Source organism: Bolinopsis microptera, chromosome 2, assembly GCF_026151205.1.
Source record: "Bolinopsis microptera isolate Bmic1 chromosome 2, MBARI_Bmic_1.0, whole genome shotgun sequence".
Classification (NCBI taxonomy): domain Eukaryota; kingdom Metazoa; phylum Ctenophora; class Tentaculata; order Lobata; family Bolinopsidae; genus Bolinopsis; species Bolinopsis microptera.
The window spans coordinates 6,187,375-6,200,711 of NC_087073.1; the positions used below are offsets into that span (position 1 = coordinate 6,187,375).

The 13,337-nt window shown below is 37.1% G+C and overlaps 2 protein-coding genes across 3 annotated transcripts in view; both read left to right on the forward strand.

Annotated features, from left to right (window-relative positions):
- Positions 1 to 13,337, forward strand: part of LOC134811525 (PRELI domain-containing protein 1, mitochondrial-like) — a 100,280-nt gene that overhangs the window by 657 nt on the left and 86,286 nt on the right. The window lies entirely within an intron of this gene.
- Positions 608 to 13,267, forward strand: LOC134811416 (uncharacterized). Its single transcript, XM_063818213.1, has 3 exons — positions 608 to 661; positions 10,862 to 10,937; positions 12,252 to 13,267. Exons 1-3 carry the CDS (start codon positions 612 to 614, stop codon positions 12,645 to 12,647), a joined length of 522 nt encoding a protein of 173 aa, XP_063674283.1. The 5' UTR covers positions 608 to 611; the 3' UTR covers positions 12,648 to 13,267.

Consider the following 13,337-nt stretch of genomic DNA (forward strand, 5'->3'; position numbering starts at 1 on the left):
TCAGATTGTCGTTAATTTTTCTTTGTGAACAGATATAGTACATTTTTTGGAATTTGAATTCACATTATATATTGTAGAATCACAAACCAGACAAGTTGAGGCCACGGGTTTGGTATTGGTGGTTTTATAATTAGTTGGAATTGAGTTTGGCTATTTTGTGGCAGAGGTCTCTAATTATTTCATACAAAGAAGCTAAGATGAATTAATCATGCAGAGTCAGGATGTATCTCTCTCAATAGTTACCACGCTTTGAAACCGCGGATTTTTGTCAAAATTTCCTTGCGGCTAACTGTTAAATTTTTGTTGTCGAGTTAAATTTAAGCAGCTATATCTATGATCAAAGGGCATGGATGGGAATGAGATCAGAGCGGTCAATGGAGGTAGCCATGGTAACTCAGGTCACCAGACGTTTGAGGTTTTATCAATTATCGGCTTTATAATTTCCGTCAACGCCAGGAACAAATCCTTCTGGTCGACATTCTTGGCGAATTAAATTTGTTTAGGCTGTCCTTATTTCGTATACTTCAGAGACCACACAAATTCCCGACCAATTCTTTCATTCTTCAAGTGCATATTTCCCCGAATCAAGGTTAGCTAGTTCATTCCTGAAAATGTTCCGAAACTTTTGTTCTGTTTTGAAGAGCTCTGCTTCATGTGCCAGGTAAACTTTATCTTTCTTTGGTTTTGATGAGAAGATTTATAAACCGCTAAAATTGGTTAAAATCTCCAATGCACAATCTGATCAGTTTGTGAACCTCAGATTATAGCCTTCTACTTATTTTTACTAATTATATATTATGTTGCCAAGATCTGCAGCGAAAGGTTTTTTTTTCAGTATCAATTTATAATTTCCACCGCTCGTCATTCACACCAATATCGAATTTATATAACTAAATAGTAATGCTATTATACTGCATCTCAACATCTGAATTCTGTATCAGTATGGTCTGTTAAACGCCTATGAATATTATCACTATCAGTGAGTGATAATGTGATCCGAGGTGTACACTATATAAACATATACGATACATCAATGTATTACATGGCCATGTAATACATTGTATATAATACATATACAATGTATTACATGGTCATGTGGTGCACAGTATAGTTACACAACGTATAGATCGTTTAGTTAAGACTAACAGTAATACATACTCGTGGTGGACGTCAAGTCTAGCGATCAGAGAGTCCAGAACAGTCCGCTTCCTCTCCAGGACCCTGCCATTCTGCCCGGGGACTGGTCTGCAGTGCAGTGCCGGGGCTGTAGCTCGCCGGATCAGCCGAGTTAGAGGATGATCTGACATGATCTTCAGCTGGTTTTGTTAGGGTTTAAAATTAAGGTGGGGTAAAAGTAAATTGTTTGTAAACACTCTTCTCACCTGTAATGAGATTGGTGGGAGGTTGTCATTAGCGTTGCAGATTTTCTAAAGAGCAATTCACGTAAGGAAATGTAAAATTGTTAGCAACTATATAATACAAGTTGTTGAGTCAACTTTTGTAGTCTTATCATTATCACGTGATTTTAGATACAGAATGCGGAGTTACTTATTTTAGCTGATTATAATGATGACTCGAAATTAAAATTTAAAGACTTCACGACGCGACGTGTAGCACTCACTTATGAGTGAATTTTAATCGTTTAGCCAAATCGATTTGAAATTTTATGTGACATAGTGCAGCACAGGATGAGTTTAAAATAGAATACCTAACGATTTAAAACGAAGCTATACTACTAGCTTAGCAGGCGTAAGCGTCAGAAGATAATCGAGCATTTGAACAATCGTTTTATTTGACTCGAACTGTGATTGGATCAATTTCAGTGGATCTATAATGTGTGGCTAAAAATTTTTAAATACAAAGTCAATGAATTTTATGGTTCGATAGTTGCTGATGCCCGGCCCAATGGCACCATTTTGATGTGCCATTGATGCCAATATATGATAAAATTTGCTCAGGTGGATCTATCGAAACAGTGCCATTATTGACATTGAGTGATTATAATGAATATGGCTTGGTTTGTGACATGACAAGAAAATAGCATTAGAGTAACTTGATCATCAGTCTACGAACACTTGGTCGTGACGCACGGTTACGGCATAATGATCGCTTGGAAGTTGAGGGAGAGGTTAGGTTTAGGCATTGGGTACCGGTAAGATATATACGTACTGCATATCGTCATTTACACTTATACCCTTGGACGATATGGGGGTGTGTTTATGTACTGTGCAGCGTATGACGATAGGTAAACAGCGTGATTACCTTGTGTAACGTTAAGTCAAAAAATCTGCAATTCTAATGTCTGTTTTTGAAGTTGATGGGTTTAACTTGTAATGGGAACCAAGGTTCGACCGGAACCCTGATCGACTTAGTCCCAGGACCAACCCAGGATTTATTCTAAATGTTTGCTTATTTTTTGTTAATCTAATGACCTTTATCAAATCATGCCTATTGTACCAACGCATGAACAAGGTGGTACAATTGACCTTATACTCTCTACAGAAAACCTTAGGTCCAGAATGGGCCCAGTTTCTGTGACCAAATCAGGAACATCCTCCGACCACTTTCTGGTTCATTTTGATTTAGGGTATCACTGCTGTAAGAAACCCAAGACGATTTGGAAAAAGGTTAACTACCGAAATTTTAAAGATCTTGACAAAAACATTTTTAGAGAAAGTTTGAAGAACTCATCTCTGTGCCAAGGAAACTTTGACTGGTCACTAGACGAAGCTGTTACACAGTACAATGAGGTTCTTTCGAGCCTTATGGAAACCCACTGCCCAGAAGTGGACAGGAAAGTGAAAGCTAATGAAATGCCCTGGATTGATGAAGAGCTGAGAGAAGTGAGAAGAAAGAGAAGAAGAGCAGAGAGAGCTTGGAGGTCTGGAAAAGGACTTAAATCAGCGTACGTAGGACTTCGGGATAAATTTCAGGGTATGGAGTTTGAAAAAAGAAAGGGATACTATAGAAATTCTATCACAGCTTCATCAGGTGATATTAAATCCCTTTACAAGAAAGTCAATCGCTTGTTGGGTAATTCTCAGACAAGTATGCCATCTGGAAATCCCAAGGAAGTTGCAGATGATCTCAAAGCTTTCTTTTCTGGAAAAGTGGAAAACATTCGGTCCTCAATTGAAAACCTTCGTGATGAACCGGCCGAACCCCAGGAAAACCCAAGAGGTGATAAAAAAAGAGTCAAAGTTAGAGACTTTTAAAGCAGTAGAAGTGTCCGAGATGGAAACCCTGGTGAAAAGTATGTCAAATAAGTTCTGTGACTTAGATCCAATACCCATGTTTCTCCTGAAACACTGCATTAAAGAACTAGCACCATTTCTCTGCTACATCGTCAACCTTTCCATTGAAACTGCTAAGTTTCCATCAGATCTTAAGAGAGCAGTGGTCAGACCCACCCTCAAAAAGGATGGAGCAGATCCTGACTGTCTAAAAAACTATAGACCAGTTTCAAATCTCCCGGTTATGTCCAAGATCCTTGAAAAGTACATACTCAGTCAACTCAATGAATACTTGGATGCAGAAAATCTTCATTGTCCAGTTCAGTCTGGTTATAGACCAAAACATAGCTGTGAGACTTTATTAGTGAAAATGACTGATGACATTCTTGGGGAAATCGAGCAGGGTAGAATTGTGACACTGGTCCTGCTAGACCTTTCAGCAGCTTTCGACACAATAGATCATAAGATACTTATCAGAAAACTCTTAGCTGATTTTGGAATCTCAGGTAAAGCTAACAGCTGGTTTGAGGATTATCTTCATGCAAGATCGTTCAATGTCAAAGTTGGTCAGGAGCTATCTGATGTAATGTGTCTTCTTTTTGGAGTGCCTCAGGGATCTTTGCTTGGACCGATTCTGTTCATCCTGTACATTAAACAACTTCAGAAGATAGCTGCTAAATATGGGATTCGTATTCAGCTATATGCAGATGACTCGCAGCTCTACATTTCTTTTGAACCCCTAATACCTGGAGAAATAAGTGAAATGAAAATTAAGATCAATGCCTGCCTTGACGAAATAAGGGCCTGGATGCTTGAAAATTATATGAAACTTAATGAGTCAAAAACAGAGCTACTAGTCATTGGGAAGCCTTTGGTTCTTAGAGAATTTGGACAGCATCAAATTTCTGTTAATTTTGGGAGTACGGAAGTGATGCCAACAGAATGTGTCGGTGACAATTGGAAGAGTTTAGGAGTCAAACTAGACCCAGCTCTTACCATGGAAAGACAGCTAAACAGTGTTAAACAGAAGTCAATGTGGGCATTAACTAATCTGAAGAGAATACGATGTTATCTTGATGAAAGTTTAAAAGTTATGCTAGTGAAGCAACTGGTTATATCAAAGCTTGACTACTGTAATGCACTGTATGTTTGCCTACCGATGAAGTCACTGAAAAAGCTCAAATCTGTACTGAATGCTGGAATACGATTCATTTATAACATCGATGACCGTGATGTAGATCTTCTTGAATACTACAAAAAAGCACACATTCTCCCCATTGAAGAACGAATAAGTTTCAAGATTTGTCTTCTGGCGTATAAGGTTATGTACAACCAAGCACCACCATATCTGTCTGATCTTCTTCAGATTGACTCCCAGGCAGCATATTCTAAAACACGGCAACTGTCTGGTGATGACTTAAGGTTTAGGGTTAGTAGACCCAGTAAAATCAGGCTAGGTGATAGGAGGTTTAGCAACGCAGCCCCAAAACTCTGGAACTTGCTACCGTATACGGTAAGAAAGGCCAACAACATTGATACTTTTAAACGGGCTTTAAAAACCCATTTTTTCAATCATTTAGAACATACCTAGTCGTATTTATATTTGTGTTCTTTTTTAAAAAGTTCCTAGAACCTGGCCTTAGTTTGTAGATTATTCCATGGGATTTTTTAACTGCCATGAGTTTTGTGTATAGTTACACGGAGTCCGGAGAGACTAGACTGCCATTTGCCATGCCCTGGCTTGTTTTTATTTTCTATTTTTTATAACCTGTATCCTTGGCCGGTACCACATGATTGCAGAGTTGGTAGCACATGCTTCGGCAATCTACCTGTACCTCAGTGAACCGGTGGGTGAACGGCAGCTTGCTTGCAAGCTGTTGGGTACAGGGTGATGTAGTGTGCGAGTTCCCTTAATTGGGTGCGACAATACTCAGGGAAATCGGACTGGGGATCCGTCGGCCTGGTCTACTACCTTGAGCAACTCATTAAATGATTGTGTGGTATTGACGGGGATGCAGGCCACAGTTTGTGTTTGTTGTTTTGATCTACAAATAAAGAAGAGTGTATAATGAAGTTCAATTAATTAAATTCTTTTGAATAAATAAAGGTAACCATTATGTGTCGAGATTATTATTTTTCTCTTATAGTATATTCCATCTGATGTCTGATTGTACCACCATGTCTGTCGTATATTATAGTTTTTAGACGTTAGTGTTACTAATAAGCAGTTTAAAGGAAAATGAGAATTTTTTGTTGGAGAATTCTAAATTATTATAGTTTTATCTTTTGGACAGCCGCTCTGACATTATTAGCTAGTACCATTCTTGGTCACTAGTTGCTAATATGAGCGGGATATAAATACTTTGTTATTATTATTATTATTATTATCTGTCATGATCTGCAATATATCATATAAGCCGTCAGTTAAATCAAAGAAGTTTTAAATTTTGCAATTTACGAAACTCAAAGGTAAGAAAACATGAATCATTGCTGATTGCACAATAAAATTGCTGATGATATATAATATCTAAGGTCACGCGGTATAAAAAATGTATGCGTAAAGTAGTCGCACTGATAAACCACAATGGTTACAGATCAGACTCTAAGTCTAATAGATACGGATAACTAAATACCATCATGCGTTATACATGTTATATGTTTTACGCTAAATCAAAATGTAGAATATTATGGAAATTTAATATACTGATTACTGATCAACCAAGTTGCTGACATAGCATACTGTTTAAAGTCACCTAACACCACTATTAATCTAGAATCTGTTAATAAGAATTCCGTTGGAACAAATTGCACCCCAAGCTTTGACTGTTGAATCACCTCTATTATGATAAAATTTGCCCCTATAATACGAAGTTTCTGAAAAGTTGTATGTCCAAGTTGAGTTCCCAAATCCAGTCAGAACCCTTAATGTAAATATGAACCAATCATAAGCCGAGATAATCACGAAAAGTGCTAAACAGGGCGTGGCCGATTCTGCGCGAGGGACCACTTTTCAATTTGATACCACCAACTCGAAAAAAACTAGAACAAACTTTAATTGCAATTAAGCTATATTAAGTTGAGTTCCCAAATCCAGTCAGAACCCTTAATGTAAATATGAACCAATCATAAGCCGAGATAATCACGAAAAGTGCTAAACAGGGCGTGGCCGATTCTGCGCGAGGGACCACTTTTCAATTTGATACCACCAACTCGAAAAAAACTAGAACAAACTTTAATTGCAATTAAGCTATATAAGTAGTTAAAATTTTAGGATTTTTACTGATCCACATTAAAATTTCAAGACATATATGATAAAATCTGTCGTCTTTTATCTTAGTTTCATATGTAAAGAAATCACATACATAAAGAGGAATTCTAAATGCAGAATTGCAATTGCATCTTGTGCGTATAAATTTGTATATCATGAATGAAATTATAGAAATTATATGGAAGTTTTTAGAAGACGGAAATAAGACAATGCCAAACATCAAGGTTAGACATATTATCACATTATCGGGGTGACAACTGGACTCTGTAGTCATATCACTGTAAAGCTCTATTAGCTATACTCGCTAAAGCAGTAAAGCACCTGCCTCTAACAAGGCCTATTTCAGAGTGCTCACAAAACATGCTAACACTAAAATACCCATCTTGTGCAACACCTATACCCTAAGTAGCAAGTACCCAGTCCTTTGTGATAGTAGACCATAGATCTCGAACCGAGGGTTACGATACCAGACATATGACACGCAGGTACAAAAAACACCCTCTGATCCCAGCCGCATATTAAGTAAACAATAAAGTGTGGTCGGCATAGAATCGGTCCGCGTTTCAGAGCAATGACCACCATATCATATCAGTAGTAGAGATAGACAATACAGCTCGAGGTCCTCAGCAATTAATGTGAATTGTGAGCTCAATCTTATCGGCAGATCTCGACATGTGAACATATGTTATTGATAGTGGTGCAGCAGTTGTACCACCATGGACACCATGATTAAATTGGGGCCTGTATTTAATGAGTTAGTGACGGATCAGTATAAAACCAGATGAAGTTATGAACTACCGGGGAATATTACGGGCAATATTACGGGCATGATTCTAAACCAATAAGATAGTGATCGATGGTGGAATGGATCATTTTTATAGCTATTAGTATTATTAAACTTATAGGAGTGTCCCAAAGGATTCGAGTCTTTAATCCAATTTTCAACGACAAAATTAGCGTGATTTTAAGCAAGCATAGCCCATGTATAATAATAGAAGTAATATCGATTAGTCTTGCGAATGTAGGTTCATTCGAGAAATTAACTGGATGCAACTTTCATAAGACCGTATTTCATAAGACCGTCTTGAACACTGCAATTATGATCATCCTCGATAAGAAATGAATTGAATGTTCGAACTTTTGATCTAATTTCTGGCTTTGTCAAAAACATTATTATAGGGAGGAGCCTGACCAGGAAACCGTAGAATCCTTTACAATTTGTATCAATGACAAATGAACATACAAAGCGCTCTCAATTCTCATGTTATAACGACAATAGTAAAAAGGAGGGAGTGACCTGCCACACCCACGGTAATCCATGAAATTTTACGAAACTTTCAGGAAAACTAAGTCTGACCCATATCTATAATTTCCGAACATTTTGTGCAATTCTGACACGAATCACGTGAGTTAATAAAGGGTTGCGTGTCCCACATGCACCCTGTATGTATATCGGAAATGATGATGCCAAGGTTCTGTTATTAAAGATTGAGCATGTTTAGAAATATGATAGTCAGCAGAACACGAGGGGACGTTTTAATACTTCAAAGTAAAAAAGCTATTATATCATGGCTAACTTTATTACTTATTGATTCTTTGAATAGCGAGATAGTAATTTAATAATAGCACCTTTGAGAACTTCTGATCTTCAACTTCAAGATTACTTTTTTATCTTACCACGGGCCACGAGGCCAACGCTACAATTATTTGTTATTGTCTAGCCACATGCTCACCAAAATTATTTTTAAAGGAGTAATTGTTTTCTGAATGATGTTTAAAAATCAAGGAAGACTACCTGAAAACACGTTTTTATATGAAATATGTGACGAATTATTCGTCTATTATAATGCTATTTCTTGTCACTTTGTCATAAACCGCAATCTTTATAGCGGAAGATGAAAATCCGTCCAGTCTATTTATTTTTGATATTGACAATATGTTTCTCGTCCTTTAAGTCCAACTTTAGAAAAACGCATTTAGGTATCTAATTTTGTAAGCTCAAGTTTTAAATTGCTTATAATTATATCATCTGGTCTGTACTGCATAGGACTCTAATTCGAATATGTGGTATATTATTTAAACAGTGTAAACACGCCTTACAATTACGGCAAAACCCGTATCGGAATTATAAAGTCGCAAACTTTCCATTTGTTTCTACAACGAGAACTCAAATTGATAGGCTCAGTGCTAACTGTTTGTCTGCAGATAGAAGTAAATAAATTGGGAGAATAGGAAGCCATCAAAGAATTGTTCACTCTTTACTCCCTGCCTATATGGAGTTGTTTTATTTTGTCAACCTAACCATTTACAAATTTTACACTGTTATGTGGGTAGTTTATACTTATATCAGGACCAAATTGTATTGAATTCTCTACTTGTCAGCCATAATAAGGCCCTGCTTACCTCAATCATTGGCTGCTACACGTACTCATGATACTTGGCATATAAATGACCATTGGTAATTGACTTTGTATCATTTCAATCATTGCTTCCGGTGATAGGCGCAGATTCTGCCACAATTAGAGTAATTGGGTGATCTGATTAGCATTAAAGTCGGACTAGTTACCTAAGACCTTCTCAATTCGCCAGCGGAAAGTGTATCACACCATCAAGAATTTCATTTTTCATTAATCACCATCTAGTCTACAAAGATCTAATTTTTGCTTATTTAACTAAACTTTCTATTGCCGGAAAATTGTTTGATCTGATCGCCACGCATTTTTGCCTCGCTTCATCAATCGGAATTGCTGTTTGTTCCAAACGATCAATTCAATTCAATCGAACGAAGATTGTAGCTTTGATCATTGATGCTCTAAAACAAACAATTCATGTCAGAGTCTCTGTCAGCCTATTACCCTGATATTTCATAGCTGTTTTTGTTCTTTGCTTTTACAATTTGATCGTAGATGTGACCTTGTTGCTTATTATTGAACTATTTGTGCTAATAGTTTTTCAAACAATCCCTGCTTGAACGTTGAATTCATCTTTTTTGGTATCGGATAATACAATTGGACGTCAAAATTGATCGGACGTCCACCAGATGATTCTACTTCTACGCTACTTTCTAAATAGAGAATAAAGAACATACCTAAATAATTTTTAAATAAAAAGTCTGAATCGAGAAGTAGGCTGAATATTCAGTAGACTGATTTCGAAAGAATTGAGCACAAATACCGGATTCTTCGATCTACTGTCCTTTGTACTCTCTAACTAAACTTAAAGTGACCCAATTACTATTACACCAATCACTATAAGTCAGTCATTAACTTAGAGCTAGAGGGGCAAGACACCACATAATGCTAAGAAAACCAAATCAAGCCCATCGATAATGATACTTGGCTGCGTTTACGTTACAGACGATCAATCTATCGGCACTCCACAATCAACTAATATAAAGCAGTTATACCTGTTATTTGACAAATACCAACACTGTTGATCTTGCAAGACATCACAAAAATCTCAACAACCGTTAACAATAGTATTGTTGCGTATTATCGTCATACCCCTAACTATACTGCCAATCTGAAAGGAATCCAATCAAGCTGAAATGGGCATGATTTTGTTAACAGTCTGTTGATCAAAATAGGGTCCACTCAAAGAGATATAATCGATTTGAGGGAAAGAAAACACAGTAGTGTATATGACTGAAAAATAGATTAGATATTTTGTGCTTACGGGCAGCTGCTGTCTTCATTAGGGATTACGTGAATTGATGACAGAGGCTTATAATGGTTATCATATTAAGGGTTATTAAAGAACCAAAGCTATACCAATATTATTAGCCCTTCTTTAGACATCCGTAACACTTAAAATCAAGATGAAGGGCCTAAGACATCGCTAATCGATACAGAATTGGGACCGTCTAACTTTACATAAGCACCCTCCTTAATTCGAGCGTCAAGGTAACTCGAAATGATCGAGTTATAGCATTTCATATCATGATAATGTCATTGAAATTTAATTTGAATTGCATGCCTGGCGAAGCTTTGACCGAGATACGGTTCGGTCGAAAATTCTTTGATCAATTGCATTTGCAATACTATAATATTTATATTGTGAAAATTGGCGATTGATTACTGAGCATTTTTATACCTGCACCAAGTATAATCGATATGAAACATCACAGCTCGTAAAGGAACGAAATGATAATGTCAAAGTAACCGAGCGTAAAGCTGTAAGATTTGACTTCGAGATACTTAAGTTACCGCTAATAAGTGATAAAGAGATGAGCCCTCACGTATATTATATCACAATTTTAGCTAACCATCTTGCATCACCTGCCAGAACTCAAATTATTTACAGAATTTAGAGCCGAACCGTCGTATTCTAAACGACAATATTTAACATTTTAACTTTCAAGGTTCGAAATGATGGTTGTTGAAGATGGATCGATGTATACAAAGCTCGGAACGAAATCGAGTAATTCGGAGTCAGATGTAAGTTTTTGATTTAATGTCTTGCATTTTAATTAAACTTGTCTAGAAATATGGTCATTTTAACAACGATGAGATGCTCATATATTTATGTCGTTGCAAATGGCTGAAAATGTTTCTGTTCGCATTGTCATGACTTGTTTCATAAATCACGACAGAGACTCATGACAGAGATCAAAGCGGTTTCCGATGCAACCCAACGAATCGTCAGGAGCCTGTTGATCTTAGCGGAGAATTGCAAAACGCAAAGGGACAGATCCAATTAATTACCTATTGATCCCACTTTATTCCATTAGCTCCAGTTCCACAAGATGAGCAAATACGATAGCCCAACTTATAGTCCATTCGTATAATGGCTCCACTATTGCACAAGATATAGTAATATCACTCTACCGGTATATTCGACAATAGACTTAGAACCATCAACCGTCGGATCCAATATGCCACATACGTAATACGTTATACGAGTTTAATTTAAGTTGTAGACGAATTGAAGACGAATGTAACGACCGAGATACTCAGTATAGAATTGTTGGCCATAGTAATGCCAGATATAGGAATGGAATTATAAATGTAAATGTGCAGTCCATTACAACACAAACGAGATTATTTTGAGCGGGTAATAATAATAACGGGCAATAATTTAATCTTTCGAGAAAGTCAAAGCGGTATCCGTATAACTATATGTAACTCAAGGCTAAACTTCCTCAAAGTTGAGACAATGTTAAAGCGCTTGAAGCTCCAGTGACAGGTATATTAAATTACATATATTTATAATAGTTGTATTGGTAATGGCAGGTGACAGGCGTATGAGATAAATAACCAATAACCACCATTTGAAATGACACTATTAAATTGAGTTGGATCATTTTTCGATACGAGATTGGGGACGGGTTCTATATAATAACCAAACCATTATTATTATTAAAAGACTGGGGATTTCATTCGGAGTGACATACTACATAATTATACTACAATACGACTAAGAGTCTTAGTAAGACTATAAGCGGACTGGAGAAAGTTGTTTAAATTAAGGAGACACTCACGTACTATGAGGCTAATTTTCCAAAACTCACGGAAACCTATTTTAATTTAGATCTGTTTCGAAGATTCTAAAAACTTAGAAAGACAGATTATTTGTACCCAAAACTTTGGGAAAAAAATACACCTTCTAGATCTGCAGTGACACAAATCAGTGCATATTTGTTCTTATCTAATCGATAAACCTCTTTATCTATGACTCTAGATCTCATTTGCTTCAGATCCCACAGAATTACAACATCAATATTCAATAACAGTAACACACTCTCATTTCAGAGCCACGCAGCGACGCCAGTAAACGTAGAGACCCACATTGCACTGTCCATCTTTCTCTGTCTCCTCTTCCCTGTCACTGGTATCCCTGCTCTGATCTGTTCCTTGGAGTCCCGCAAGGCAATAAGTGACAAGTCCCTGCCCAGAGCTGCTACTTGGTCCAGAAGAGCGTGCATCCTGAACGCGGTAGGAGGGATTATCGTGGTGATGCTCCTGCTGACTTATGTGTTCTGGTTGATATCATGGTGGCTGACTCCGTTTCAACCTCCAGCTAGTTACAGCTCTGGGTATGATGCTGCACCAGGGGTTGATGCTGGACCAGGTGAACAAGGACATTATAGAACATACATCGTCACTAAATCGCCTCCCCTTACCTATCCTACTACTGGAACGATTTAGGAGATTGACTCTATAGACTTATTTGATAATATGATGATTGATTTACCACATATTTTGTGGCTTGCCGGACTATTTGGTACCATGAGGAGCACATTAACGACCGGAAACTAAAAAGACACATAATGAATAATCTATTGATCCGTGTGACAGTTCCCAGAATCGTCAGCAGCCAGCAAAAACCAGCAGAGACAATGGAACGACGTCACGCTATAACTCTATAAGATTCAGATTTGTCGGCCTCAAGAATTCTTAACAGTAGAAAGCGCAATTTCAATGCTTATTATATGTAATTGTGATGCTGAAGGGGTTAGAGGCTGGATCGGAAGAATTACCTGGACTTTTTAAAACGAATTTGGCATGAAAATTTCCTGAACATTAGAGCTCATTTGTCATGATGATTTATAAGTCGTGAACTTATAACATGACATTTGTAAGAAATATCGTTAAAATCGCAGTTCTACTTCCACTCATTGAATAACCCTAGAACTCTGAGAGTGGAAGAGGCCATTTATGGTCAAATCACAAGTAAAAGTTGCCTCAGTAAACTTGACCACGACAATATTATCCGATGATAAGATTTACTTGCTTCTCGGTTCGATTGTACTTACTTCTTTACTTATAGTTATATGCAAGGGTTTATATTCTGTGTTCTATGCATCCAAAATCATATTAGATTTAAAGGGGTCGTTC

What these genes read in the sequence shown, in the direction of transcription:
- LOC134811416 (XM_063818213.1), top strand. Translation starts at nt 612, where the DNA reads ATGTTCCGAAACTTTTGTTCTGTTTTGAAGAGCTCTGCTTCATGTGCC. An exon ending in AGCTCTGCTTCATGTGCCAG is followed by an intron (nt 662 to 10,861) that starts GTAAACTTTATC and finishes TTAACTTTCAAG; the next exon opens with GTTCGAAATGATGGTTGTTG. An exon ending in CGAGTAATTCGGAGTCAGAT is followed by an intron (nt 10,938 to 12,251) that starts GTAAGTTTTTGA and finishes CTCTCATTTCAG; the next exon opens with AGCCACGCAGCGACGCCAGT.